Below are 26,846 nucleotides of genomic sequence, written 5' to 3'. Positions count from 1 at the left end.
TGCGCGCGGGCGTCTATGGTAAGAACCCCACGCGCCTTATGACTCGTCGGACAACAATCGGTCCCTGGGCACCTCACGCGCACAGTTTCAAGACACTTATAATGCCCGCGTTACGCAACAAGAGCGCTCCGCTGAAAGCCCTAAACCCACGATGCATTCCTGTCCTACTTACCGAGTACGCGAGAGGTCCCTCTGAACGTCTTCATGCCGTCTTCCTGAACGTAGCCCTGCACCTTCGAGCTAGATATAGCGCAGATAAGAACATGTCAATGCCCACGAGCCGCGAGGTCCTGCTGGCAAAAGAGTGGGTGATGGAAGTTCGTGACTGGTCGATCGGGCCGAAAGTCGGCCACGTGCCTGAACGCAGATGAATACCTTCCTTTTCTGTCTCACAATGGCGCGGCGTAATCAGCACGGCGTGAAACGGTGTTTGGGCGCGCGACCGCGGTGGCAGACCGTGTTCAAGGTGGTCGAAAGGCATTTTCGGGCAGATTGTGGCATCTGAAACAGACGACAAGCCATTGTGAAACGCGGGAGTGGCAGATAGCTTGCTGTACATAAAGACGAGCGAAGGAAGGAGTTGGGAGCAGAATTTACCAACCCCGGGCCCAATCAGCCACAAGATACTCATGAGTGACACTCGCATATCCATCATTGGCGCCGGTCCCGGTGGGCTTATGCTGGCGCGACTCCTTCAGGTGCACGGCATTCGCCCAACGATATACGAGAGCGACGCCTCTGCGACCGCTCGTCCACAGGGTGGCTCACTCGACCTCCATCCGGAAGATGGCCTCCTCGCGATGAATGCAGCAGGGCTGTTGGACCGCTTTCGTCAGCACGCCCGCTACGAGGGTCAGCAGACACGCATCTACGACAAGAAGGGAAGGTTATTGCTTGACGAGAAGGACGAGGAGGAACACGCGCCTGACAGCGAGTTCGCTCGTCCGGAGATCGACAGGTATGGATGACTTTTGGCTTGACTTTACTGATGATGGCTGACGAAATCTCCAGGAAAGCCTTGCGCGACATCCTCCTTGATTCCCTCGAGCCCAACACGATCCAATGGGGCTACACCCTCGAAACCGTCACACCATCCCCAACCGGCGGCTACACCCTCACCTTCCGCAACGGACGCACCGCGACCACCGACCTCGTCATCGGCGCCGACGGCGCCTGGTCCAAAGTGCGCTCGTCCGCCCTCACAAAGGCCCTCCCTGCCTACACCGGCGTCTTCTTCGTCGACGCCGCTATCCCCGACATCGACTCCACGCACCCCGCCATCGCCACGCTCGTTGGTCAGGGCCTGGCGTTCATCCTGGGCGACCGGAAGGCGATTATGCCGCAGCGCAACGGCGGCAGCGTGTTGCGCGTCTACTTTGCGCTGCAGGCGCCGGAGGAGGAGGCAGACGGCTTCAACAACGAGGTGTTGCCGAAGGGGACAGCCAGCGTCCGCGACGCGCTGCTCGAGCACTATGGGGGATGGGCCCCCGAGCTGCTCGATATCGTGCGCGCGACCGAGGGCGCGGAGATCGCGGTGCGCAAGATCTTCGCTTTCCCGCCAGAGCACGAGTGGAAGCCGGTCGAGGGCGTGACCCTGCTGGGCGACGCAGCGCATGTCATGTCGCCCTTCTCTGGTGTCGGCGTCAACCTTGCGTTAGCAGACGCACTGGACCTGGCGAATGCAATTAAGAAAGTCGTCGCGGGGGAGGCGAAGACGCGAGACGCCTTCCAGGACTACGAGAAGCGAATGATGGCGCGGGCGAAGGAAAACCTGGCGGAGTCGAACCAGAACCTTGGCGTTGTCTTCTCGGACAATGCGGCGCAGGCATTGACGGACATTATGCACTCGCACCATGAGCATTAGTAGGATAGCGCAAGGATGAGCATGTATATAGTAGGGACGAGCATAAGGCTTGCTCAGATAGTATACTTACCTGTGTAGAGCTGCCAGCCATTTGAGCCAGACGCGACATGGAAGACGAAAGCAAGGTGTGCCACCGTGGCCCAAACAAGAACAAGCACGCGCATCCGTTTCTCGGAGATTGCCGAAGCAAGTGATATCCTCATTTACACCTTCAACTTCAAGGCGTCAGACAGAGCAATTCACAACAAGCTATGGCTATGCCATTCCTAGTGCCATAGTTTGTATTGAGTACAACAAGAATTCGATTTCCAGAAAATAGAAATAGTGATAAGGATAGGTAACCAAAGCGCCTTTGAACAGGCATTATTCGATGCAGGTCGTCCGTAGTCGGACAAAGGGTAGAGTAAGGCGAAGATGAAGATACAGTCAGTAGATGAGAACGAGAATGCAGGCTTCCGGTGAATAGGTGAAAGATGAAGCCAGTGAGTAGATGAGGATACAGTTGATGAGAGGATGAGAATACAGTCGGTGAGTGGATGGATGATGATACAGTCGATGAGTGAGATGTTCGTGCTGGTTCAAGTCGGCGCCTTATGCCATCGCCCCTGTGTAGACAAGCTCGTTGAGCAGCCTGGCGATCTCCTCGGGGTTGTACTGTACGGCAGGCCACGGGAATTTGTTGCAGGGGGCATCGGACGCCGGGAACGAGTCGCCGAAGGTGAGGTCGAGGTAGCCCGTCTTCGTGTCGGCGAAGTCGATGGAGTCCAGGTCGAGTAGCGACGCCTGCGAGCAGTTCAGCCAGGATTCCTGCGAGCAGCTCTGCCAGGACTCCTGCGAGAGGTTGTCGAAAGACTGCTGCGCGAAGCCAAAGTCGACAGGCGTCACCGGCGAGGCGATGATCTCATAGTCGACCCAGGTGGTCTCCGAGGGAGACGTATCGAAGGTAAGGTTATCGAGGGAAGAGGAGGTGTTGTATGGGGAGGACGAGGCGTTGAAAGGGGACGACGAGGCGTCGTGGGTGGAAGACTCCTCAGTCCAGTACCAGGAGGCATCGTTTGCAAGCTCGGCAGGAGAGAATGCGTCGACCTGTGGGGTGGGGAGCTCATAGGGCTGGATGGTAGGGAACGCATTAGCCTCGGCAGTGGCGACTGCATCGACCCGAGCAGTCGCGAATGCTGGTGTACCAGCGCCATAGTACGCGTCGTAGGCAGGCGTCTGCTCGACCGCGGAGCTCGAGAAGCCAGCGAACTTGATGTCCGAGGCCGTCAGCTGCGGGATCGTTGAGTCGACTGCGATGTAGAGCGAGTCCGAGGACGTCGTCGAGTAGAAGGAGTTCGAGGAGGCGGGAATGTGGTTCAAGTCTAACGAGGTCTGGTCGACGCTTGACGAGGGCTGGTCGAAGCTCGACGACGACGCGTAGGTCGTGTTCGGCGCAGCGGACGCGTGGTAGTTGCCGTAGTATGTGGCATTGCAGTCGCTCGAGTACGCAGCCGGATGGTAGATAGGCGCTGGCGTGCTGTACGACGGTGTAGGCGGGCTGTAGACAGGCGCGGGCGAAGTGTAGGTGGGTGCAGGCGGTAGCACGGGCGGGAGGTCCAAGGTCGCGAGGGAGCTGTGGCATTGGTACGGGGAGGGTTTCGCTTCGTAGTACACGCCCTTCTGCTGGACGGGCTGCGCGTCGTAGGTGGGGGAGATGGACCGCGGGCTGTCTTGCGCGCGGGCCTTCTTCGTTGCCTTCGCCTTCTTGGGTGCGGTGTACGGCACGAACCGCCGCGTCGCGCGCGTCGCACGGCTGGGGCCCCCGTGGACCGTGTCTTGCTGCGCCGTGGAGGGTGCCTCCGATTGCGCCTGCTCGTCGTCTTCGTCGTCATCCTGGTACTCGACCTCACACACCTCCCTCTTTTTCGTATCCCTGTTATGTTTGCGTTTCATGTGATGCGAAAAGCCTCCGTGGTCAGCGAAGGCCCCGCATCCATGCGGACAGATATAAGGCTTTTCGCCAGTGCTGCGCGAGAGATTAGCATGCCGTTACCAGATGTAGAGAGGGAGCAGAGAAAGAACACCAGAAAGAACAAGCGAACAGCACGATGAATGGTGTGGCAAGATAGAGTAAATATGTAACGAAGGGAGTGTAACTCACTGCCAAACACGAATATGTGTTTCCAAAAGCACTGGCTGCGCGCATCTATAGTCACATTCATCGCAGCAACATGGACTGCAACAGACATCAGCAAAGTGTAGGAGCTACAGTGGAATCAGAAACGCACTACTTGATGTCGATATTCTCCTGCGTGGCCTCGCTGAGGTGAAAAGATATCGTGTGGCGCAGGTGGTAACGCGTGTTCTTGACATGTTTCTTGCAAACTTTGCAGTGGTTGCTCTTGGTAAAGCCAGGGATCTCGTTGAGGTTGTCCCATTGCTGCACAACACAAGTACCATGAGTGGCGGCCCTTGACCCGAAAAGGAAATCTCGTCATCACCCACCTTGCTGTTCGAGTTGCGAGGCATCGTCGCCGTTTAGCGGGTTCTGCGGGCAGGATAGGTGTTTGTGAAGTTGGTCGGGGGCGGGGGTGGTGCAGAAACCGCCCTCGCCCGCCCCCCTTTATAGCTTTCTGGCGCGGACGTCCTCGATTGCTCCTCGATTGCTTCGATTGCTCTGCCCTCAAGAAAGGAAATTTTGGTTGTTTGGCCATGTTAGCGAGGGGTCGAGTGGCTCAGTGGCGAGTCAAAGAATTGAGTGGCACGCGCGCAGGAGAGCGCTATTCGCGGCGAAAATCAACTTATGGGCGATTGGGGGTGGGTTGTTTGTTGTTGTGGTGCGAGCGAGGTGCGTTGTGTACCGTGTAAGAAGGAATGCGGGTTCGGTGGTCCATGCCTAACAGAGTAATTTTGCTAGGGGGCGGCGGTGCTCTCGTTGCTAGGCGACGCGTTTTTTACCCAAAGGAGGGAGACATGCCGCGATGCCGGCGTTTATGTCGAGGCTGACGCAACATTCATGCGGGGGACCTCGTGTAGTAGGCATGGCCTGAGCGCCCGACGGCGGTTATGAGGTCGAGAGCGCCTACCAGAGCCTCCAACGGACCGCGCGGGTGAGTCAAGGTGAGGGTTGGAGGCAGACCGTGTGGCGTGGTGATATTCCCACGGTTGAAGTTCACTCCTTTGCCTTCATCGTCACTGGAGTTATCGACCCCCGAAGGGTACGATTGAGCGTGTCTTATGCTAGCTAGTATTTCTTTCGGTCAGGGAAACTTGCAAAGCTCCGAGGGGCACCTATCCCTACTAACGACTTTACGCCATCTTCCACTGGCAACCCGAGCGCCAACAAAGTAGCGACTTCGATTCTCCAGCCTGCCATGCTGACACCTGCGAGCTACGACCCTTCTTCACGTTCACTGTACTCGATACATCTCAGCGATCGTCGAATATTGGCCTGATCATCGGTTTTCAACTCGAACAACGCCATGCAGCCATGCATGTGCCTCCCGCGTTCTCTCTACCGACACCTTGACTCCGTTACGAAGCCGCGACAACGGCAAGTCAAACGCTGAAGCATTCGTAAGTTCGCTGCACTACAACACGTTCAGGAATCGGACGAACCTCTCGCCAACCCAATAGAACCGCGTTTCTAACCCTTTCTCCGTGTCGTAGTTCTTCAAATCGAACTCGTTCTTAATCCTCTCCAGCGTCATGTCGTAGTCATCGTCCTCGCCATCGGTGTCTCGGCAAGAGCAAGAATGTTCGTAGTGCGTGTGGCAAGCCTCGAGGCACGCGAGTTCCCTGCCCTCGTATGTCGTGGGGAGCATTCTGGAGCGCACCGCAGCGCAAAACAACTGCCGGACGGGATACTCCTTCCGCCAATCATTGTGGCAGATCGTCAGGGCCGTTAGGCAGGGCAACAACGCCATCGATGATGGCTCGGCGGGGTCGCGAATGAGCGCACGGACAACGGCCAGATTGGACTCTTCATAGAAAAAGGAGACAATCTCTAGGTTGACGAGCGAGGGTACGCGGCGTAGGCAAGATATTAGATCTCCCCTTTCCAGGTCGACGCTGATCAGAGTGAGATACTGCAGCTGCGAACAGTCGCCCGACCTATCCAAAAGAGTACTGAGTCGGGACAGCATCTGCAGTTCGGAGTTTCTTCCGCCATCTTCACCATCTCCTCCCTTCATCGAGAGCTCTACCAAGTTGGGGGCTTCGATGAGAAGAATGAAGCATGAGCCTTCGTCGGACAAGTCGAGGTCTTGCAGGGCGGGAAAACATGCGGCAGGTGCTGAAAGCAACGGAGGCGATAGAGTTCGTGCAAACTCAAAGCTGGCTGATTGCAGCGTATCTTTGCAAGCCACGGTGATGCCCCATGCAACGTCCGGCGATATATGGTTCGGGCGTATGGTATAATCGTAGGAGTGAAAGTGCAAGCACTCGAGAGCCCAGGGCAGTGGCAGAGCAAGGGCTAGTGCAGTGACGAAGGTGAGACGCACGTCTAATTCGGACACATTTGGGGCGTGTACGAAGTGGCGAAGAGGGTCGTCGAATTCATCAACATCCTTGCTTGAAGGGCTAAGGTAGATTGAGCGCAAGAGAGGAAAATCGCGACCAGATAAGATGTCCCATGCGGCCTGCATCATACCGAGCGTGATGTCTGCGCTGGCCCAGCGATGTGAGAGGGAACAAAGGCAAGTCCAGACAGCCCACACGTCCTCGTATCCGGGACTATCAGCAAACACGGTGAGGACATCTACGTCTAGCGGCGTGTTTCCAGTCCTATCTACTTCTGCCATGGCCAGCGTGAAGTCGATTCTGCAATGGAGTCGTATCTTGTTCCATAGACGCGGGGTGGAGAAGGCGATCGCGCGCCAGGTGCGACAGACTTGTGCATACCTGATGCGGCGCCTCCCAAGCAAGGCAGAGTTCCAGCTATCTGGCAAGGCAAAGTAGTATATGTTAGACCAGAGCTCCGTTGGTAGGTGTTGCATTGAGGACGCTGGGTGGCCGACGAAGCCTGCTTTTTCCGCACCGTGAGCCTGGGCTTCAATCACATCGCGCGTCTGGATGTGATTCTGCGCAGGTCCTTCTCCCGAAGCTTCCATAGCGTTGAAGCGATATACGGCTAGCCGCTAGACGAGGGCGACGAGAGAGGTGGAAGACGGAAGCAAGGCCGATATCGAGAGGTGGCCGTGGCGCACGTGGGATGAGTATTTGTCAGCCATCACTAATCATCCTGAAACTTCCCCAGCTCGACGCGTATGCAGTGCTAGCGGACGCGTAAGCGCCCAAGCCCTATATAAGCACCCCCGAACGCTTGGCGGACACATTCTTTTTGCTTCTTGTCTCTTCCCGCCACCATGTCTTCCTCCCACAACATATCCTCCGAGACCGTCGACCGCGATCAGCAGCTGCTCTCCATCGGAAAGCAATGCCATCTCGATACCTGCCACCTCGTCGACTTCCTGCCGTTCAAGTGTCAGCACTGCAGCGAGGCGTTTTGCCAGGAGCACTTCCTCCCAGCCTCGCATACGTGCCCGAAGTACGATGAGACGAAGCACAACCGCGTTGCTCCTAGCTGTACGTCTACAACCTCACACACCTGTCCGCTTGCTGACGCTCGCTATAGGTCCCTTGTGCAATGTTCCCGTCGCAATTAAGCCTGGCCAGGACCCGAACGAGCGCATGGAGCAGCACTTTATGCGCGAGTGCAGCGTTATGACCGGCAGGGCACCGAAGAAGTCCGGTCCTGTCTGCGAGAAAGCGCGTTGCGGGAAGGCTTTGGTGGCACCTATACGATGCGATGTGCGTACTCCATTCATTGTATTTTCAGCTCGATACTGACTATGGACATGCAGAAATGTCGCAAGCAGTTCTGTGCTGCCCATCGCTTCCCCTCCGATCACACATGCACGCCTGCTGCCCCCACTACCTCCGCACGCCTAGGCGCCAAGTCGAACCAGATCAGGGATGCTGCCCGTGACGCCCTCAGGAAGAACGCGAGCCCCGCCGCCTCCAAGTCCACTACTGCATTTTCCAAAGCTTCCGCACCGTCCGAGAGCACCAAGAAGGTGGACCTCTCGAAGCTGAAGCTGCAGAACCCCGTCGCGTCAGTCAAAGTTGACCGGTGAGTACATGCTGTCTCTGTGCACTACGGGATATCTCATAACGCAGCAGCTCGCCTACCCCTCCCTCGCCCTTGCCTACGTCGTGCGCTGTGCAATCTGCCAATGCTACGAACACGACGAAACGCAACCCTTACGCCCCGCCACCGTTATTCGCCTACTAATCACGCCTATTGTATCATATGTCACCGGAATCATCTCACCACCCACCATTGTATCCGTACCCCCCAATGTATTCTACATCTACGTACATCCTATCCCTTAATATCATACACCACTCGCCTACCTGCAGACGCGCTCGTGCCGAGCGCATCAGCAAGGTCAAAGCCATGAAGGCGCGGCAGGCGAAGGGGGTACGTGGTTCTCCCAAGCTCGATAGTCCTATGTTGATGTCGTTCTCCAGCTGCTTTCCGAAGAGGAGAAACTCATCCTGGCCGCCGAGGAGGCGCAGCTTTCCAGCGAGAAGTCGGGCGACTGCTGTATCATGTAGAGCGCTCTCTCTTCTACGTAAACCCTTGGCTGTTAACTAATAAGGATGGTTTGTCGTCCCTTCAAGGACATTGTCAGAGCATGAGAGGAACTCCGCGAGGTCGAATCCGAAGCCCAAGGGAACTTCACTGGGGGTTACTTATGATGTAGGCTTTCAACGAGAATTCGAAAGAGGGTCTTTCCTTGGGGGTCTTCGAGAAAGACGTACCATAGCACGACAAAGGGCTGACGTTTGATGAGCTCAGCCTTTAAGTGAAGATGGCCCATGAGATCCGCGTGGCATAAAGCAAAGGCCCGCGACGCGGCAATCGCCGGACCGTAAGCATCATCGTTCATTGTAATGCCACCCATCTGCGACTCATCTTGCTCCCGCCCTTCACTGCTTCGCCTGATCTTGGTCTATCCGAAGCATTCAGACCGTAGCACGTTGATGGGCATGTCTTCTTCTCAGACTTCACTCGGTCGCTCTTGCTACAATCTTCGACCCAGGAAAGGTCGCATGCGCATCAACTCATGGCAGACTCTCCCCACCGAGATATGGTCCATAATCTTCTGTTTCGCCTTGCCGGACGACTGGGAAAGCTCCGCTGCACTAGGGAGGCGACGTCTCAAATATGCCGAAGTCTGTCGTGCCTGGCGCTCGATCGCCTTCGCCACTACGCGCCTGTGGACCTCGATTGTCATCGATTTTACTACGCTCCGGCACGACCTCGCGATGGCCGACTTGGTTAAAAGAACGGGACAAGCGCCTCTTCACATCAAGATCCTAGGGCCCGGCGGCTCGATGCGCGATGCCAAATCGTGGTCCTTCTGGAAGCAGATCTGTGCGCTGTCGCACCGATGGGCCAGCTTGCGCATATGGGTCGATAATTTGGAAACAGCATGCAGGGAATTAGGCGGCGAATTCCCGCTCTTACGCTCTCTGTCGATGTGGCAGGGTCGAGGAGACACCTCTTTCGGCAATCCCCTGCGCTTCTTCGGCAGCGCGCCGAACGTATCGCGACTGAAGATTCGCTGGGCTAGGGCCTCTGATCGTCAGACGCTGCCTGCCGTATTATTACCGTCTGCTTGGTCCCTCACCCATCTGGATCTAAATCTCTGCAATTGCACCTTCGTCGACCCTCAGCTCTCGCCGCTGACGGTCGCAGTGACTGCTGTCACGGTTTGCGGAGACACCTTGCGCTCGGCCAGGCTCGCATGGGAGACAGACGATTCTTCACCGCTCACACTGCTCACAGAGCCTGTGGTGACCCTCCCGTCCCTTGAGGACCTCGATCTGCAGAGGGAAGCCACAGGCATGCTTCTCATTATGGCTGCGCCCAACTTACAAAAGCTTCTGCTCGGTGGCAAGCCTGCACCAAAGGTTAGCCTGACCCCATTCACATACTACGGCGGCCTGCAGCCCCCGGAAGATCTCGCACTATCAAGACTCCGCACATTCCTGGATAGGTCGGACGACTGTCCGCGACTGCGCGACCTCCACTTGTGTCGTGTCCAATTAGACGGCGCTCTCGATTGCTTGCGTCGCCTGAACTCGCTCGTCTGCCTGGAGATCGTGTCCTATGTAGCCAACGACGCTGGCCTGTCTGTCGTGCGCGGGCTCATCCGTGATCCCACCGTTCCCACTTCAATGGCGCTCCTTCCCTGTCTGAAAGTCCTGACGATCTGCCACGAGGAATGGGTGAAGCAGCGCATTGTGAGGCGCCCGTTCTGCGCTGCGGTGAGGTCAAGGCGGATCCCTGTGACGTTAGGGAGCAGCACGCTTGCGATTATCGAGACTTGCCACTCGCATTGCTCGCATACTTTACTCCATGGGTCCTTCCACATGTCGGACGGTGACCAAGGGGAGTACGATATGACGGTGGATAGGATCGATGCAGGATTTGACTTACGACTACCGTGAATATAGCGTACAAAGGATCATGATAGAAAAATGGAACTCCACATAAAGTCCAGAAAACTACCTGTGTAGCCATGGCATATCAAGCAGGAAGAGGTAGGGGTTGGCAAAATGAACCGTGACACGGCAAACGCCGAGACCATGTGGCGTTTCGGTTCCGCATGGAGCGACGAAGTTCGACTTCGTGCAGAACGTCCATCTCTGCCCTCGTCTGGCGGGAGCGATTGCGCAGTAACACCTCTCGTATCCTTCTCCAGAGATCCGTATAGTAAATCAGCTCGTATATATCGAGCCTCGTGTCATGCCAACAACCATCTTCACGTTTGTAAGAAACGTGTTCTCCGCGCGCCCCAAACGGGTCTGACCCTATTCCATTGACTAGGTTCGACACGGGGAGTCAATGGATAACCTAGTACGATTCTGTCGTTTAGAGTTAGAGAAACGCACCCGACCCCATGCTATAGAAACAAGTATGGGCGGGGTGGAAGGAGTCATCTTTGTCGAATCATGGTAATTCACGACGCTTCTTTGCCCGAAATTATTCTAACGAGCAGCGCATTTGCAGGCATGAACGTTAGTAAACTCACCCTCAGCTGCTCATAGAGCAGGTCAACTGACCCCTCACAGCAAGCAAACGCCCTCGCAACCTCCTTCGCCAACGAGAAGTTCACAGCTATCCTAACTTCGCCCCTAAACCGCGCCCTCTCGACTGCTTCAGCAATTCACGACAGGCAAGCGCCGCCAAGGCCGCCGATCATACAGAACGACTTGCTCAAAGAGCAACACTTTGGAGAGGGCGAGGGTAAGCCGTACACTGCGGCACGCACTGGCAAGACGGGCACGACACCTGCTTCGAATGAAAAGCAGGACAGGTCGTCTAAGCTGCAAGACGGGACGTACGCGCGCAATAGGGGCGACGACGAGAGGTTTCCGGGAGGAGAAAGTCGGAGGGAGGTGCGGGAGCGGGCGGACAAGACGGTTGAGGAGCTATTGCTGCCGTATATCGGGCTGGAGGAGGAGAGTGAGCGACCGACGCACATATTGGTGGTCAGCCATGGGATCTATATCCGACATCTGGTGGGCGCGTTGGTGAAGCGAGGAACGCTAGCGAAGGCGTCGACGGAGCGCATAACGCTGCATAATACGGGGTGGGTGAGGGTGGTTGTGGAAAAGGAGGTGGGTTGTTGTGATTCTTTACATACCCGGCCGCTCGTCGCTGAGCTTATAACATTGCAGGGCGACAAGTTGACCATGAGTATCACTGAGGTGAACCGACACGACCATTTGAATAGTCTGGTGAGTTTGGACGCATCAAGGTCGAGTGTTGACCAAGGAATGGGTTACAGGTTCGCCAGAAAGGTGGTATCGGAAGCTCTGCGCATGATCCTCGACAGAAAGACCTTCGTGCGTTCTTTGGTGGGGGTAAGGCTCGCACGGCCTCGGCACAGAAGAGGTCAGAGCGCAGGTAGTAGCAGGAACATGATGAGGAAGTTGGGGTTGGACATATATTATTGCAGCCGAAAGCACGCATACGTATAATATAGCACTGGACTGGATCATATGAGCACGAAACAAAACAGAAAATTAATGTCGCACGCACTCAATGTGTCCCGTAGGGGAGTATCGCCTTCTTCAGCTTGACTGTCTGCGTGTGGGTCGAGTATGCCGTCTTCCCCAGCCTGTTCTTCTGCGCCGGCGTCTTGTTGGTGTTCAAGTGCTGGTGGAATGCGTGTGCCTGCACGAATCCGGCCAGTCAATTTGCCGCAAAGTCTCCCGAGTGCGTGCACGTACACGCTTGAACTTCCCGGACGGCAGCGAGGTCCAGCGCTTCTTCGCGCCCTGATGAGTCTTCATCTTCCCTAGGCATGCCGTCGTAGAGAACGAGCGGCCAGGCAGGGCGCACGCCTGCGCCGTCGCGAGCAGCCGACCGAAGAACATGGTGATGGTGGGGGAAAAGAAGGCGGCGGGTGCCGGTCCGGGCTGCCGACACGTTCTACGCGTTCCCCCATCGCGTCGGCAGTCTTTGTTCTTCTCCGTCTTTCCTTCCAGCCCCCATTGTTCTCGCGATGTCCGATAACCCAAGTACCCCGCTGGACGATGCTGAGCGCGTATGTCGTTTGAATAAGGATCGAGGAAAGGTCACTAAGCGCCGTACAGATCCGTCTGAAGCGTCTCGCGAAGCTGCAGTCGGCGGCGTCAGCATCGCCTGGGCCCTCGTCTCAGCCGTCGAGCGTGCCTGCGACCCCGCCTCCTAAGCCTAAACCTGCCTCGAAGCCCATACCTCCTCCGAGCGCGAAGCGTGTCGCCGAGCCTGAACCGATCCCTGCTCCACGAGCAACGAAGGTCAAGATGGCCCCACCACTCAATCTCGAGCAGTGGGAGCACAAAGCCGTAGGGGAGATCTTCAGGGTGACTTTGGACGTATGTGCTGAGCCATAGCATACCCTCTATGTACTGATCGTGGCGCAGAGGGCAGCAGCTGAAGCGAGCGGCTATGACATTGTGTGGCTCAAGTACTTGGACCAGGAGCTGCGCTCAGAAGATCCGAGTGCGCGATCTATCCTTCCACACTTACAGCGCTGACTGATGCCTATGTGCAGGCCTCACGAACATCCGCCTGAGCACGGACATCGTCGACAGACTGCTGATCGCGCGACTAGAACTCGACCCCCAAAGCATGACAGATGACCTCGACTACCTTCCCGTACTTACTTCCCTGCCCCCGGAACAGACCATCTTCGAGTACCTTGTCGGATGTTGGAAGCGTCAGAACCAGATTCGCTCGGCGCTTCTCAAGAAGGTATGTCGAACAATAAGCGCCTGACGGTGATCTGACATTCTGTAGGGCTATCCGCCGACGGACACCCAGAAGGGCGTGGAGAAGCTGGACAAGATCAAGGATCTGGTCATCAGCTATGCAGGTTTGACGCTGCAGGAGCCTGAGATGTTCCCGCAGCCGTCGAACAAGCCCATTGGACCCATCGAGCTGGTCAACCCACTTCTCTCACTGTCCGCATTCACGACACCATTGGGGTCCTCCCCGCAATCCGGCTCTCTGTCTGCCTCCGACGTCGAGCCTTTCTTGCACGACCTCGCCCGCCGCTTCGAGCCGGACAACGAGATCGACGGCGTCCTCGGTCCCGTCGTCAAGCTTCTCGCGTACCACCCATCGCTCGCTCAGCCCGAGGGCATCGCCGGCGCCGACGCGACCTGGCGTGGTGTCATCGGCGGCCTTGAAGCGCTCGTCAGTGTCAAGCCCATCGCCGTCATGATCACCCGCCTCGACGAGTTCATCCCGGAAAACGCCACTGCACCCACCTTCGAGCGTCTCGCGCTTCTAGGACCCGTATCGCGTCTGAATGTCTTCGGCACGGACTGGCCCTCCGTCGCGCGCACGTACTTCTCAGACCCCGACAAGCGCAGCCGCGCGGACCTCGACTCGTCCTTCGCTAGTCTGCGCGGGACGCTCAACGGGTACCAGACGTCGCTTTTCGCGATCTACAACGCACTCGTGCGCGCGTCTCCCGTGGCGCGGGAGGCCGTGCTGAAGTACTTCGCGCGGGTCGTGAAGCTGAACTTGCGCCGCGCGGGCATGCAAGTGGATCCGGCGACGGTGTCGTCGGATAGCTTCATGGTGAACATCCAGACCGTGCTGCTGCGGTTCGCAGACCCCTTCATGGATGCGACGTATAGCAAGATGGACAAGATCGACCCGTTGTATTTGGCGAGGTCCGACAGGTTGGACCTGCACGACGAGACCAGGATCAAGGCGACGAGCGAGGAGGCGAAGGCGTGGGAGGACCAGCAGAAGGGTGCGAACGGTGAGTTCTGTTGGTAAAAGGGTATTGTTGGTGGGACTCAACAATCGCAGCGCCGGCACCAAACTTCATCTCGGAGATCTTTTTCCTGTCCATTGCAATGTGCCACTACGGGTTGTTGAAGACGGTCGATTCGTACAACGAGATGCACAAGCACATCAGCGAGTACCAGAGGCAGCTTGACCAGATCCAGGGTGACGGCTCTTGGATGGGTGTACGTACGCTCCCTACCTTTGCGAACTTCTGAAGCTGACGGGTACCTCAGACACCGAACCAAGCCAGAACACAACAAGCGATTGATCAGGGGAAGGTGCATGTCGAGAGGATTGTCTGCTACAACTGGCTGACCCGCATACAGATCGAGCTAGGCAAGCTCAAATCTCACCAGATGACCTTCGCGGCGCAGCTGCTGGACCCCGAGCTTCTCCTCCGCCACCTTGGCTTCACCAACTTCCTGTCCACCTGGGTCATTCGGCAGGTTGACCCGCTGAAGACGCACCCGAACCCGCTGGTTGAGTAAGTGTGTTCGATCATGTTGTGTCAATGGTGCTGAACTTGAGCCCCCAGGCTTCCGCTCCCGCAGGAGGTGCCAATGTCCTTCCGCGTGCTGCCCGAATACATCATCGAGGATATTGTGGACCATTATCACTTCGTGACGCAGTAAGCTGCATGGTTGCTTCCTGCTTGGACCCTGTTGTTGAGCGCCTCGGAAGGGACGCACGCGACAAGTTCGACGTCGCAGGCAAGAACGAGCTGCTCATGTTCGTCCTGACCTTCTTGACCTCGACGTGGTACATCAAGAACCCGTTCTTGAAGTCGAAGATCAACGACGTGAGCAGTCTATTGGTGCATGCGTATTCCTTAGTACTCACCATCGCATAGACCCTCTTCATGGGTTTGTGGGGCTATGGGCGCGAGCGCGGCGGTGTGCTCGGACAACTGCTCAACTCGCACCCGAAGGCGCTTAAGCACTTGATCCCGGCGTTGATGCACTTCTACATCGGTATGCGCTCAATGCAACTGCTGAAGGGGTTGGCTAACGGAGTTGGCAGAGGTCGAGCAAACGGGCGCAAGCTCCCAGTTTTATGACAAATTCAGTGAGTTGGTATGCTGCTTTCATCGTGAACGCCTTACTGACCTCTCATGCAGATGCGAGGTGGGCTCGAGATGTCTGTATGTCGGCTTTTTCTGACCTGGCCTTAGACGGAGCATCGCCTACGTCTTGAAGTACATCTGGGACAACCCCGTACACCGGGAAGCGCTTAACATCGAAGCCACGTACGTGCTTCGCATATCTGCTGCATGTCATGTCCGAGCTCCGACATACTCCTGCAGCAAGATCGACAAGTTCGTCCGCTTCGTCAACCTCATGATCAACGATGTTACCTACCTCATGGACGAATCCTTGAGCGAGATGACCCAGATCCACACCATCCAGGTCGAGATGGACAACCAGGCAGCCTGGAATGCGCAACCTCAGCAGTACCGCCGCGAACGCGAGGGAACCCTGCGCTCCCTTGAACGCCAGGCATCTAGCTATGCCGCCCTCAGCCGCTCGACCGTCGAACTCCTCAAGCTCTTCACTGCCGAGACGAAGGCCCCCTTCATGATGCCCGAGATCGTCGACCGTCTCGCAGCCATGCTGGACTACAACCTCAACGCGCTCATCGGTCCGCGGTACCAGGAGCTGCGCGTACGCGACCCGGAGAAGCTGTCGTTCAATCCGCGCCAGCTCCTCAGCGATATCATCCAGATCTTCATCAACCTGAGCGACCAGCCCGAGTTCGTGCGCGCGGTCGCGAATGATGGGCGGAGCTACAGCAAGGAGCTGTTTATGCGCGCCGCGGCGAAGGCAGTGCAGCGCACGCTGAAGACGGAGCAGGAGGTGCAGGTGCTGTATGCGTTTGTGGAGAAGGTCGAAGAGGCGAGGACGACGATTGAAGCGGAGGATGATCTGGGCGAGGTGCCGGATGAGTTCTTGGGTGAGTGGATGGGCGTCACAGCAAGGGATCGCTCTGTACTGACATTCGTACCTTCAGATCCGCTCATGTACACTGTCATGCGTGACCCGGTCATGCTGCCGTCCTCGCGGACAATCATCGACCGCCCAACAATCAAGTCTCACTTGCTCTCGGACTCGAAGGATCCCTTCAACCGCATGCCCCTCACCATCGAGGATGTCATCGAGCGTACGCGTCCCTCTTGGCCTCTCTTCGAATACACACGTTGACCTTGACTCTGCAGAACCCGAACTCAAGGCGCGCATCGAGAACTTCTTGTCCGAGCGGCGGAACAAGGCAAAGGCCCCCAAGGCCACGGAAGATCATGCAATGGACACCTCATGAATTCGTCAAATCACGGTATGTAGAACAAGCTTGTATCACGACCAGTCTGTATTGTACGTTTGCTTGCAAATTGCTTTGTACGTTCCCTGTGCTCGCACTGACGGTGAGAATCATGGCCCCCATGCCGTGGGAAAGCGCCTTCGTCCCGAAAGGTCACATTCACCGTGCGTCTTTCCGTCTCCGATGTTCTTCTGCACCCACCTCGGTATCGCAACTAATCGGCCGCACACGAAGGACGGATGCAGAGACGATGCCATTGACTTATCGCCCCAATTTGCCCTACACATGTAATCCAGCAGCAATTCACTAGCCGCCTATCTGCCTTCTTTCCCGCGCAGGTCCGATTGCGTCTTCAGAGCGCTGGATCATGTCACTTTTACCTTGCACACGACCACCATGACTCCTTCAATCGAGGGTGCGGGCAAGGAAGGGCTTGTTGGCGTACAGGAGCAGGCAGTCGATGGACCAGCGGTGGTGGAAGAGGGCAAGGATACAAGACCGATAGAGGAGCCTCCTTCGCGCTATACGCCTAGGCAAACCAAATTCATTGTGTATATGGTCGCCGTGACTTGCTTGTTCAGGTATGACCTTGCTCTCACCAATGGTTGGCGATCTGAACGAATTTGCGATCCCTCAGCCCTCTCTCAGGTCGGTGAGATCTTGGTCCAATGTGAGTCGTAAAAACTGACTGAACGTTGTTTACAGCGAACATATACTTCCCGGCCATACCTACGCTGACCGGCGTCTTCCACAAATCAACATCGTCGCTCAACTTGACCGTAACAGTTTACTTGATCCTGCAAGCTATCGGTGAGCATTCGAGTTCGTGAATAGCTCGTCGACGTGTTGCTCATGCCACACTAGCGCCCATGGTATGGGGCCCCGTATCTGACTACTATGGACGTCGGCCGACCTATCTCATCTGCTTCGCCATCTTGGTGTTCTCCAGCCTTGGGCTCGCCCTCGTGCCCACGAATGCCTTTTGGCTGCTCTTGCTACTTCGATGCTTCCAGTCGGCAGGTTGCTCGAACACGACAGCTCTCTGTCAGTACATCAATCCTTACGCTGTTTGATAATCCCTGACAAGCAACATGTTGCAGGCGCAGGTGTTATAGGCGATATCACAAGCAGGAGGAACCGTGGCGGCCATTTTTTCTCCGCGAATGTTGGTTCTCAGGTGAGTCGTTGGTTTTCACATCTTACCAGGTCTGACGCGTGGCAGTTGGCGCCTGTACTAGGGCCAGTACTGGGCGGAGCCTTAGCAGGTGGCCTCGGGTGGAGGTCGATCTTCTGGTTTCTGTGCATTCTCTCTGGAATCTGCCTTGTTCTCATATTCAGGTACTTATCAAACTGTCGAGGCATCCGCGAAGGCATCTCACGGGCAATTAGTTTCCTCCCAGAGACCTGCGCCGCTGTCGAGATTGGTGACAGCAAAGTGAAGAAGGTCATCTACTCACCGGTCTTCAATATTGTTGGGAAGGCCACGGACGAGAAATCAGAGAAACCAGCCGCGGCGGAACGAAAGGGAATTCGCAATCCTCTGCCGCTCTTCCTGAACCCTGCTGTCGCGCTTGCCCTCGCCTACACTGCCATGACTTACTCTGTCTGGTACTGCGTCACCGCAACCATATCCAGCGCCTTCGCCGTAAAGTACCCATTAGACCTGCTCAATTCTCAAAAATCGCGAAATTCCCAGAAAGGAAGGCGAGGTGTCGCGGCGCGCTTTTGGGCCCTTTCCGTCCGAGTATGACGTCCAAAATTCGAGGAGAGTACATGACAATCGATGATAAATCGAGTTGAATCTCTGTACCGAGTTTGGTGGCCACAGCGTGAGTGCGCGCCACGCAAATCCGCTCGAAGTGGTCGGGCGGACGCATGGCTTGCCTAAAACGGTAACAGCCATCTCCGAGCGCCGTCTCTGCCCTTCTCCATCACGCTAGGGCATCGGGCACCTTAGAAAATCTCACAGTAATCAAGAAAAGTTCGGTTTAGCATGTTATGCACTGTTAATCTGAGCATAGCTGCATAGGGGCAAGCAGAATAGCCTTCAAGTCTCTCAAGCGACGTATCTACAGACAGAAGCTGCGGGAAGGCTTCTTCTCGCCCGCAGACTATGTATAGTGACGGATTCTCAAGTTGATCTGGTATCTTACCGACGTAATATATAGCAGGGGGTCTATAAGTCGTGTTGCGGCATCGTGAATGGTTGGAATGCCAGTGAGAATTGTTGGCAAGCTGTGATACGTTTTGAGGGCCAAGTAACGGTCCTAGCTAGACTATAAGTATTTAATCTTGATTACTGTGAGGTTTTCTAAGGTGCCCGATGCCCTAGCGTGATGGAGAAGGGCAGAGACGGCGCTCGGAGATGGCTGTTACCGTTTTAGGCAAGCCATGCGTCCGCCCGACCACTTCGAGCGGATTTGCGTGGCGCGCACTCACGCTGTGGCCACCAAACTCGGTACAGAGATTCAACTCGATTTATCATCGATTGTCATGTACTCTCCTCGAATTTGGGACGTCATACTCGGACAGAAAGGGCCCAAAAGCGTGCCGCGACACCTCGCCTTCCTTTCTGGGAATTTCGCGATTTTTGAGAATTGAGCAGGTCTATTCTTGAGCGAGGCGCACGTCGGCCTGTGCTACCTCCCCCTCGGCTGTGGCATGCTTATCGGAAGCTTGGTCCACGGGCGTGTGCTGGACGCGGAATACCGGCGCATGCATCGAAAATGGGCTACTCAGCAGGAGGCGGATGCGGAGAAGGGTGTTCCGAGGAGCGGAAGGAGCTTTCCTGTCGAGCATGCGCGCTTGCGACTTATGCCGCTGCATGTCGCCGTATTTTCGTCGTGCGTCATTGGATGGGGATGGGCGGTGCAGGCGGGTGCGCATCTTGCGATTCCGCTTGTTCTGCAGCTGCCAGGTTCGATAAGTCTGCCTGCTCTGGCATAATGATATACTGACGAACTCTGCAGTGGGCTACACGTCAAATGCGATCCTGAATACGACTACGACACTCATGATTGACATTGAGCACGCGCGGAGCTCGAGTGTCACAGCTTGCGTACGTGCTGATACGCTATGCTCAAGTACATTCAGCACTGACTGAACATTATAGACGAACCTCGCACGTTGCAGCCTTGCCGCCGTGATGACTGCAGTCATCGACTACATCATCCGAGCACTCGGCTACGGTTGGACGTACGTTCTCATGGGAGGTGTGGCGGCGCTCACGATTCCTCTTTTCTATCTGGAGATGATCATGGGTCCGCGATGGCGCGAGAGTCGAGAGGCAAGAGCAGCAAATGCCTGATATACGAGGCGAACCTCTACGACAGTTACGAGCATGGGCCGAGATCGTTATATCGCTGACGAAAGATATATAGAGGATCAAGTGATGGACCAATATCTACACGACCTAAACTCAAAACAAGGGCCTCAGTCTGGATGCTGACAACGGCAACATACGCTTCCGTGGCTTTTGTGAACGAAAATGGAAGGTATTGTTCTCATCCACGTGGTCATTTGATCGGCCCTCGAAGACCAATCGGTTGCCCTCTTGAATGAAACCGCCAAAGCACCTTACAATCGTCTCGTCGACGTTCTCGTCGTTCCTCGTAATGCCTTTGCTGTCGGCAACGATGAGCTCTGCAGGTCGTGGGACTAACCCCCTCGCTGAATCATCTACTGTGTATTCTTAGCCAATAACATCTCGCTGTCTCGCAATCGTGTCCGACGCCGCACGGCGTCCGACGATTATGGCGCATGCAGCGCCCGCGATCATGAAAGTTCTCCTCTACTCACGACCGTCATGACTGCTACGACGATAGACGATGGGCCACTAGAGAAGGGCCCAGTGACGGCACCTGCGACCCCGGATGTCCCAGCGACCCCAGATGTGAAGGAACGACCACCAGTTGAGGAGAAGCCATCGCGCTATACGCGCAAGGAGACATGGTTTATCGTGTTTGTGGTGGCCATCGCAGGCTTGTTCAGGTGCGTGAGGAGGGCCCCCCTCATTGTGTATGATACTGACGAGCAGTTTAGCCCCCTTCCAGGTATGCACGACGCCGTAGCCCGCAGCACACGACCATAGCTGATCGGCATTCCCCCCCAGCGAACATCTACTTCCCAGCCATCCCTACCCTCACAGGCGTCTTCCACAAGTCGACCTCATCCCTTAATCTTACAGTCACCGTCTATCTGATCCTGCAAGGCATATGTGCGTCCTTCATCTGGAACACACGATAACTTGCTTACCCCTCCTTCAGCGCCAATGATATGGGGTCCCGTGTCTGATTTCTACGGACGTCGGCCAACGTACCTCATATGCCTCACGATCCTCGTGCTGTCCTGTCTTGGCCTCGCGCTCGTGCCCACGGACGCGTTCTGGCTGTTGTTGGTGCTTCGTTGCTTCCAAGCAGCCGGGTGCGCTAGCACGATCGCCTTAGGTACGTCGCGTCGTACCTCCTTTTCTACACATACTCACCCTCGACTGCAGGGGCGGGTGTCATAGGCGACATCTCAAGCAGGAAAGATCGCGGCGGGTACTTCGGTGCCTTCAACCTGGGTCCTCAGGTGAGTCGCGCCTTACGGCAAGGCTATCCTCGTGGACTAAGTTTTCGCAGCTTGCCCCAGTCATTGGTCCAGTACTAGGTGGCGCTCTAGCTGATGGCCTCGGCTGGAGATCCATCTTCTGGTTCCTCTGCATCTTCTCCGGATGCTGCCTGCTCTTCGTATTGGTGTGCGTACGCTCGTCGTTGTATTACGTCCACCGTTTGACATTCCCTCTGGATAGCTTCCTTCCCGAAACCCACCACGCCGTCTCGGCCAGCAAGAACAGGGTATCCAAACTCGTCTACTCCCCCGTCATCCGCGTCGTCGGCCGCGCCCAGCACAAAGCAGAGAAAGCAGGTCTAGCGCCTCCTCCTCAACCCTCCGCCCCACCCAAGAGCAAGCACATCCGCAACCCCCTCCCCCTGTTCCTCAACCCCGCCGTCTCGCTCGCGCTCACCTTCACCGCCATCATCTACGCAGTGTGGTACTGCGTGACCGCTACGATTTCGAGCTCGTTTGCCGAGAAGTACCCCTTCTTGTCGGAGACGGATGTCGGGCTGTGTTATTTGCCCATCGGCTCGGGCATGCTTATTAGTAGCGCGGTGCATGGGCGTGTTTTGGACGCGGAGTATAGGAGGATGCGGCGTAGGTGGACGGAGGCGCAGAAGGGCGACGGAGAGAAGGGCACGTTGGACGAGCGCGACTTTCCGATTGAGCACGCACGGCTAAGGTTGATGCCTTTGCATGTTGCGGTATTCGCGGCGAGCGTCATTGGCTGGGGTTGGTCAGTGCAGGCGGGCGCACATCTAGCGGCACCGCTCGTTCTACAGCTACCCAGTATGCATGCTCGGTCTATCCCATGCAAGACGATGCTGATCTCCACCCAGTCGGCTACACCTTCAACGCGGTCCTCAACACGACCATGACACTCATGATAGATATAGAACATGCACAAAGCTCCAGTGTCACCGCCTGCGTACGTCTGCCCTTCCCCTTCCTCAACCTTACACCACTCACTCCCCTCGCAGACGAACCTCGCCCGATGTAGCCTCGCCGCCATAATGACCGCAGTCATCGACAACATCACCAACGGTCTCGGCTACGGATGGACTTACGTTCTCTTCGGAGGCGTCGCTGCCTTGATGATTCCCTTCATCTACCTAGAGATGATCATGGGCCCGAGATGGCGGGCACGGCGCGAAGCCAAGAAGGCTGCTGCATAGACCTGGTCGAGCATAGATTTAGATGCGCATATATACACTGATTTTCCGCCAATTACAGCACACTAGAGCATCGCATATCACACTTGTATTGATAGACAATAATCAACTGAGCTGCTATGCTTTCGTATCTTCTCTGACTTGGGAGTGGGTGGATAAGTAGGAAACCCGACTGTGCTCGGCGAATGCCGCGTGACCGTTGTCACGATTATGTCCTTGTCATCGATTCCTACAAACTCAACAGCAGCCTTCACCTCGGGCTGGCGAAAACGTCCGGCCTCCTCAAATAGTCGCCATGGTGGTTAGAAGCTCGTCTGAGATTCGCCCCTTCACTGCTCGTCTGAAAGATCTACCCGACAACGCCTCTCGCGCAAGGGCGGCAGCTATATGCGTTCGACTTGGGCCACTCCTCGCCTCGGAGAGAATGTGCCACGAACTCACTGTCGACCCATTTACCCTACCTCCCAAGGACATGCGCACTTCCTCTCCTGCGGTATCGAAAGCCGTCGCGGTGCTGGACGACCTTGGGGACATGCTCGAGACGAACTACCCAGGGAAGAGCGGGCTGCTCGTCCCGGCGATGCAGCTGCTGGACCGCATATGGTTCAACATAATCGACTGGATCACTTTCCTGCATCCGAACAGTGGCTACCTGGAACCCGAGCCTGTTCCGCACGTCGATGGCGAGCCCTCTGGGCATATTGACACCGTCATCTCGCTCTCGCGCGCTCTGCTGAAGTGGAAGAAGCCGGCGGCGCATTTGCTCGCGCAGACACCGCAACTTTACTCGCAGGTCATGTGGCTTTGGCTTCACATCCCGGACTACCTCACCGGGAACATGAGCGACAGGATTGAGGACTTCGTCGTCTGGCTCGAAATCCTCGTCGAGGGGATGTACGCCATGCTAGGCGCGAGCGTCGACGTCGACTCAGACGTCGAGTCGCTGGATTCCGACATCGAGGAGCCAGAGCAGTACGAGCCAGCCGCCGTCCGCCATGCCATCGCCTGTGTCAAGTATAGACCGCGAAAGATGTACAGGCTCGCCATCCGATGCGTGCAGAAGCTTGTCGACGCCATCGAAATCTGGAACGACAAACTGGTCGACCACGCGCTCACCTTCGTCGCACAACACCTGGAAATCGTGCGCGCTCTGGCAACCGAGCTCCTCGTCATCGGCAACCACGCGCGGGACATCGTCCGCAGCGTGGTCCATCTCGCGCGCTCGCTGCATGCGCTGAGACCCGGGCATGAAGCGGTCGGGCGCGCGGGTAGCTTGCTGGGAGATATCTGGGACACTGCGACAGACAACCGGTCATTGGTCTGGGCGCTAAACGACGGCGCCTTCCCTCTGCTCATCGAGATATGCCACTCTTTGCCAACCGACGACACGCGGCGCATGTTGATAGGCGCCGGCATGTTCAATGTGGCTGCTCGTACGGCCCACCTACCTGTGATACGCGCCTACACCAAGCACAAAGGAGACGCGTCCTTCGCCAGCTCTCGCTTCCTTGACGACCTTGATGACCTCGATGACGATGAAGATGATGACGAAGACGACGAAGACGACGAAGAATATAGTAAAGACTTGGACGTATCGCTGATTGATAGAATTCTCGACAAGCGTGCGCAGTTGGCTAAGGATGCGTTCCCCAAGAAATGTGCAAATCCACAGGTAGGTCGAATCTGCCACGGATCGATGTATGCCATACTCATTTGCTCCCAAGTGCAATCGCCAGAACGTAAAGCTGCGCCGTTGCCCTTGCAAAACCGTCTACTACTGCTCGAAGGAGTGTCAGTCAGCTCGCTGGTCCCTCCACAGCGTTGATTGCTTGAAAGGCGCTAGAAAAGGATTGAAGTACTTCGGAGGCTTCGAAATCGTGGAGGGTACGTCGCAACCCTCTTGCGCATCATGCGAGTTCTTCTCTCTAAATACACCACAGACGCGGACTACCTATCGTACCGAGACGCGATGTTTCTCTCTCTTCTCGCCAAGAAGTACGTCTGTGGCTTAGACGTCGTGGCCATCATAGATAGGATCAGGGAAATGCGCTCAAAAGCACAACCGCGGGGCACCAAGAAGGACATTTTCCTCGTGGAGATCGACTACGGCGAGATGCCGGTGCACTACGGCGTCAAGTATGTCGATCAAGACTCGAAGTATGAGCAGTGGCAAAAGGACCCGACGGTCATAGTCACTGCGAAGCTTTGTCCGCTACCGGTGCAGGGAGGTGGAACCTCCGCATGCGTTACTGCTTGGCGGTGCGTTCTGGGAACGTTGGAATACTACGCGAAGACTTTGCGTGTAGAGGACTTAACGTAGCTTGTCTCCATTTCTTTCGCGGCCCAGACTCGTGCATTGCTTCTCTCCCGCCACCCCGATCAGTGACAGCCTTGCGTTCGCCTCTGAACCAAAACAGTGAGTTGTGGTGCTATGAAATTCATCACGTGACAGTGCTGATCGAGGACAGGAGAAGTCAAACAAGATTATTTGCTTCTTGACCATCAACTACCACCCATCCGTCGTATCCCCTCGCCATGAAGCTGTCTAGGGTAGCCTTGAAAGGCCTTCAGCAAGCGCTACGTCAGGATGCTAGCAAACTACCTATGGGCAAAATGATCGACGCAGCAGTTCGCCGCCACGTCTCGATTGTCATCGCGGTTGAAGAAGTGGGCGGACTTTCCATTGACCCCTTCACCATCAACAAGTTGCACTGGATTCCCACCCACGCAGATGTGCTGCGCGGCTGTGAGGCTATTCAGCAACTCTCGGCATTGCTCCTGGTTATGGACTTAGCGACAGAGCGTGTCCGCCACAGCGTCCTGGGGTATATCCGGAGCATATGGTTCCCCATGGTCGCTTGGATGGACTTCCTCCATCCGGGGCATGGCTATATCCAGGGTCTTGATCGCGCACACATTCTGGCCCATCTCGGGCTCTACGCCCACCTCTACCGCCATGACCAAGACTTTTCGCTCGAAATGTCGCAGACCCCTCAAATGCACTCATGGTGTATGTGGTTGTGGTTGCACGTACCCGAAACGATGCGGCTATCCGGGCCTACGCAAGGCGTACGCGATGATCTAGTACACGCACCCCTGGAATATCGTACCCTTCTTCTGTGGAGTTTGCAACTCGACTTGGCGGTCAGGCTGATGCTATCTTCTTCGTCGAAGGATGATACACCACTGAATATCGATATACCTCGTTTGCAAGAGGCGCTTGCGTCCGTCGGTCACCGGTTGCACCGTCTCTTCTCGCTTGCTATGCGCTGCATATCGCTTCTGCTTGCTGGATATTCCGTCACGACGCGCACGAGCAAGGACACCCATAACCTGATACACTGCCTTTCTGAAAAGCTTGCGATGCTACATACGATCGCCGGGCATACATCCCAGATCAACCCAGACAGCCTACGTCCGCGCGTCGCCACCGCCCTGCTCGACATAGTCAGAACTCTCCGCGACATCCCCGGAGGGATTCCAGTAGCCAGCATGGGATACGAAATCATCACGAAATACTGGTACCATTCGTCAGACTATCGACCTTTGGTCCGGAGTCTGAAGGACGGCATATTTCCGGTCGTGCTCACTCTCGATCGTACGCCATTGCTCGAAGAAGACAGAGAAGTGCACGAGAAGCTTTTCTGGTACATTGCCAATCGCACGGCGCACTATCCGGTCGCTGCCGCCTTACAGAAACATAACGAAGGTCTGACATTCAGCGACGCTCGCTTCGAGGACACGAAGAAGTGGGCGGATGCGGACGAGGAGGTGGCGAAGCGACTTGCAATTGTGCGGGAAATGTCCGATTTGAAGTGCTACAACGAGGTAAGGCGACATGTTTTTTTCGTCCGATATAGGATGTTGACCATCTCGAGCCAGGTTTGCTCATCGAAGGCGCAAAACGATAAGATGCATATTCGACGTTGCGAGTGTTACGAAGTCTTCTACTGTTCCCAAGCGTGTCAACGGCAACACTAGGCCCAACATCGAGCATTTTGTACGGCTCGCAAGAAGGAGCAGACATTTTCGGCTGGCGTAGTTGTCAGGGATGGCACGTACCATTTCCCTCAAACATGGGAACAATCCTCTCAACGCCACACTGCACCACAGATATCTCCTTCGTCACGCCCAGAGACATGTACTTCGTTCGAAGGATCATTTTGAACTACCTCGACGAGCATGGGGCGACGCTCTTGCAAGAATTTGAGAAGGCCTTGCACGAGGACCCCTCGAGCCACCAGATCAGCCTTGGACTCTACTTCGTCGACACCATCGTGCCCACTACCACAGTCAAATGCGCGAACTATTTCGACCTCCCAGAGGACGTGCTGCAGGACGACATTCTCATTCACGTCAGCGTCTGGATGACGGCGGCGCTCGACATCGACACGACCAGTGCTGTCATTCGATTGATGCTCCTCAAGCTCTCGGACCTGCGCCTTGCAGTAGAGCACAAGCGCAGCTTGGCAGCACTGGAAGTCCTGTGCTTGTAGAAACCTTCTGCCACTGTTGGATGTCGCATGCGTTGTGGCACTGGGAGGAAGCG

At 56.1% G+C, this 26,846-nt stretch overlaps 12 protein-coding genes across 12 annotated transcripts; 9 read left to right on the top strand and 3 right to left on the bottom strand.

Moving 5' to 3' along the window:
* Window positions 1–501: 501 nt before the first annotated feature.
* On the top strand, window positions 502–1,864 carry SCHCODRAFT_02569896 (FAD/NAD(P)-binding domain-containing protein; the record flags this gene model as incomplete). Its single annotated transcript, XM_003034488.2, has 2 exons — window positions 502–958; window positions 1,012–1,864. Exons 1-2 carry the CDS (start codon window positions 630–632, stop codon window positions 1,862–1,864), a joined length of 1,182 nt encoding a protein of 393 aa, XP_003034534.1. The 5' UTR covers window positions 502–629.
* Window positions 1,865–2,455: 591 nt separating this feature from the next.
* On the bottom strand, window positions 2,456–4,372 carry SCHCODRAFT_02698168 (uncharacterized protein; the record flags this gene model as incomplete). The annotated part of the gene is made up of 4 exons (XM_003033894.1): window positions 2,456–3,869; window positions 4,005–4,079; window positions 4,132–4,283; window positions 4,349–4,372. 4 exons carry the CDS (start codon window positions 4,370–4,372, stop codon window positions 2,456–2,458), a joined length of 1,665 nt encoding a protein of 554 aa, XP_003033940.1.
* Window positions 4,373–5,070: 698 nt separating this feature from the next.
* SCHCODRAFT_02569893 (uncharacterized protein) lies at window positions 5,071–7,008 on the bottom strand. Its single transcript, XM_003033893.3, has 2 exons — window positions 5,462–7,008; window positions 5,071–5,408 (listed from the first exon to the last, which is right to left on the bottom strand). Exons 1-2 carry the CDS (start codon window positions 6,952–6,954, stop codon window positions 5,402–5,404), a joined length of 1,500 nt encoding a protein of 499 aa, XP_003033939.2. The 5' UTR covers window positions 6,955–7,008; the 3' UTR covers window positions 5,071–5,401.
* Window positions 7,009–7,085: 77 nt separating this feature from the next.
* On the top strand, window positions 7,086–8,574 carry SCHCODRAFT_02615908 (uncharacterized protein). The gene is made up of 5 exons (XM_003034487.2): window positions 7,086–7,429; window positions 7,479–7,654; window positions 7,708–7,976; window positions 8,027–8,327; window positions 8,378–8,574. Exons 1-4 carry the CDS (start codon window positions 7,210–7,212, stop codon window positions 8,136–8,138), a joined length of 777 nt encoding a protein of 258 aa, XP_003034533.1. The 5' UTR covers window positions 7,086–7,209; the 3' UTR covers window positions 8,139–8,327; window positions 8,378–8,574.
* Window positions 8,575–8,962: 388 nt separating this feature from the next.
* On the top strand, window positions 8,963–10,366 carry SCHCODRAFT_02493639 (uncharacterized protein; the record flags this gene model as incomplete). The annotated part of the gene is made up of 1 exon (XM_003034486.2): window positions 8,963–10,366. The coding sequence occupies one exon, from the start codon at window positions 8,963–8,965 to the stop codon at window positions 10,364–10,366; it is 1,404 nt and encodes a 467-aa protein (XP_003034532.1).
* Window positions 10,367–10,543: 177 nt separating this feature from the next.
* Window positions 10,544–11,959, top strand: SCHCODRAFT_02199463 (phosphoglycerate mutase-like protein). Its single transcript, XM_003034485.3, has 6 exons — window positions 10,544–10,688; window positions 10,746–10,873; window positions 10,929–10,936; window positions 10,991–11,539; window positions 11,600–11,659; window positions 11,710–11,959. Exons 3-6 carry the CDS (start codon window positions 10,931–10,933, stop codon window positions 11,830–11,832), a joined length of 738 nt encoding a protein of 245 aa, XP_003034531.1. The 5' UTR covers window positions 10,544–10,688; window positions 10,746–10,873; window positions 10,929–10,930; the 3' UTR covers window positions 11,833–11,959.
* SCHCODRAFT_02615905 (uncharacterized protein) lies at window positions 11,620–12,328 on the bottom strand. Its single transcript, XM_003033892.3, has 3 exons — window positions 12,155–12,328; window positions 11,964–12,098; window positions 11,620–11,914 (listed from the first exon to the last, which is right to left on the bottom strand). Exons 1-2 carry the CDS (start codon window positions 12,299–12,301, stop codon window positions 11,964–11,966), a joined length of 282 nt encoding a protein of 93 aa, XP_003033938.2. The 5' UTR covers window positions 12,302–12,328; the 3' UTR covers window positions 11,620–11,914.
* Window positions 12,329–12,712: 384 nt separating this feature from the next.
* On the top strand, window positions 12,713–16,526 carry SCHCODRAFT_02493509 (uncharacterized protein; the record flags this gene model as incomplete). Its single annotated transcript, XM_003034484.1, has 15 exons — window positions 12,713–12,784; window positions 12,833–12,911; window positions 12,964–13,163; window positions 13,209–14,184; window positions 14,235–14,395; window positions 14,447–14,491; window positions 14,540–14,697; window positions 14,749–14,841; window positions 14,895–15,012; window positions 15,064–15,184; window positions 15,234–15,282; window positions 15,385–15,459; window positions 15,517–16,163; window positions 16,221–16,370; window positions 16,426–16,526. 15 exons carry the CDS (start codon window positions 12,713–12,715, stop codon window positions 16,524–16,526), a joined length of 3,045 nt encoding a protein of 1,014 aa, XP_003034530.1.
* A 396-nt stretch (window positions 16,527–16,922) lies between these two features.
* SCHCODRAFT_02491252 (MFS general substrate transporter) lies at window positions 16,923–19,833 on the top strand (the record flags this gene model as incomplete). The annotated part of the gene is made up of 9 exons (XM_050342946.1): window positions 16,923–17,130; window positions 17,232–17,336; window positions 17,391–17,570; window positions 17,627–17,703; window positions 17,749–17,864; window positions 17,916–18,176; window positions 19,202–19,443; window positions 19,496–19,584; window positions 19,639–19,833. The coding sequence occupies 9 exons, from the start codon at window positions 16,923–16,925 to the stop codon at window positions 19,831–19,833; spliced, it is 1,473 nt and encodes a 490-aa protein (XP_050201768.1).
* Window positions 19,834–20,100: 267 nt separating this feature from the next.
* SCHCODRAFT_02615897 (MFS general substrate transporter) lies at window positions 20,101–22,381 on the top strand. The gene is made up of 9 exons (XM_003034483.2): window positions 20,101–20,516; window positions 20,568–20,578; window positions 20,638–20,742; window positions 20,792–20,971; window positions 21,022–21,098; window positions 21,149–21,264; window positions 21,319–21,914; window positions 21,965–22,053; window positions 22,106–22,381. Exons 1-9 carry the CDS (start codon window positions 20,332–20,334, stop codon window positions 22,298–22,300), a joined length of 1,554 nt encoding a protein of 517 aa, XP_003034529.1. The 5' UTR covers window positions 20,101–20,331; the 3' UTR covers window positions 22,301–22,381.
* Window positions 22,382–22,538: 157 nt separating this feature from the next.
* Window positions 22,539–26,208, top strand: SCHCODRAFT_02569867 (uncharacterized protein; the record flags this gene model as incomplete). The annotated part of the gene is made up of 6 exons (XM_003034482.3): window positions 22,539–23,969; window positions 24,022–24,181; window positions 24,238–24,556; window positions 24,645–24,713; window positions 24,847–26,089; window positions 26,158–26,208. Exons 1-6 carry the CDS (start codon window positions 22,593–22,595, stop codon window positions 26,206–26,208), a joined length of 3,219 nt encoding a protein of 1,072 aa, XP_003034528.1. The 5' UTR covers window positions 22,539–22,592.
* On the top strand, window positions 26,016–26,793 carry SCHCODRAFT_02685727 (uncharacterized protein; the record flags this gene model as incomplete). The annotated part of the gene is made up of 3 exons (XM_003034481.3): window positions 26,016–26,125; window positions 26,180–26,351; window positions 26,411–26,793. Exon 3 carries the CDS (start codon window positions 26,437–26,439, stop codon window positions 26,791–26,793), a length of 357 nt encoding a protein of 118 aa, XP_003034527.2. The 5' UTR covers window positions 26,016–26,125; window positions 26,180–26,351; window positions 26,411–26,436.
* Between the last annotated feature and the right edge of the window lie 53 nt (window positions 26,794–26,846).

This window comes from Schizophyllum commune (assembly GCF_000143185.2).
Source record: "Schizophyllum commune H4-8 unplaced genomic scaffold SCHCOscaffold_3, whole genome shotgun sequence".
NCBI lineage: Eukaryota > Fungi > Basidiomycota > Agaricomycetes > Agaricales > Schizophyllaceae > Schizophyllum > Schizophyllum commune.
Note: the sequence above shows the minus strand (reverse complement) of the source record. Positions and strands in the feature narration are given on the sequence as shown.

Coding starts and splice junctions, on each gene's coding strand:
- SCHCODRAFT_02615905 (XM_003033892.3), bottom strand. CDS start 12,301: ATGTTCTTCGGTCGGCTGCTCGCGACGGCGCAGGCGTGCGCCCTGCCT. Junction 12,099..12,154: donor CGTCCGGGAAGTTCAAGCGT/GTACGTGCACGC, acceptor GGATTCGTGCAG/GCACACGCATTCCACCAGCA.
- SCHCODRAFT_02615897 (XM_003034483.2), top strand. CDS start 20,332: ATGACTGCTACGACGATAGACGATGGGCCACTAGAGAAGGGCCCAGTG. Junction 21,915..21,964: donor GCTCGTTCTACAGCTACCCA/GTATGCATGCTC, acceptor ATCTCCACCCAG/TCGGCTACACCTTCAACGCG. Junction 22,054..22,105: donor GCTCCAGTGTCACCGCCTGC/GTACGTCTGCCC, acceptor CTCCCCTCGCAG/ACGAACCTCGCCCGATGTAG.
- SCHCODRAFT_02615908 (XM_003034487.2), top strand. CDS start 7,210: ATGTCTTCCTCCCACAACATATCCTCCGAGACCGTCGACCGCGATCAG. Junction 7,430..7,478: donor CAACCGCGTTGCTCCTAGCT/GTACGTCTACAA, acceptor CGCTCGCTATAG/GTCCCTTGTGCAATGTTCCC. Junction 7,977..8,026: donor GCGTCAGTCAAAGTTGACCG/GTGAGTACATGC, acceptor ATAACGCAGCAG/CTCGCCTACCCCTCCCTCGC.
- SCHCODRAFT_02569893 (XM_003033893.3), bottom strand. CDS start 6,954: ATGGAAGCTTCGGGAGAAGGACCTGCGCAGAATCACATCCAGACGCGC.
- SCHCODRAFT_02199463 (XM_003034485.3), top strand. Junction 11,540..11,599: donor GGGTGGTTGTGGAAAAGGAG/GTGGGTTGTTGT, acceptor ATAACATTGCAG/GGCGACAAGTTGACCATGAG. Junction 11,660..11,709: donor ACGACCATTTGAATAGTCTG/GTGAGTTTGGAC, acceptor AATGGGTTACAG/GTTCGCCAGAAAGGTGGTAT.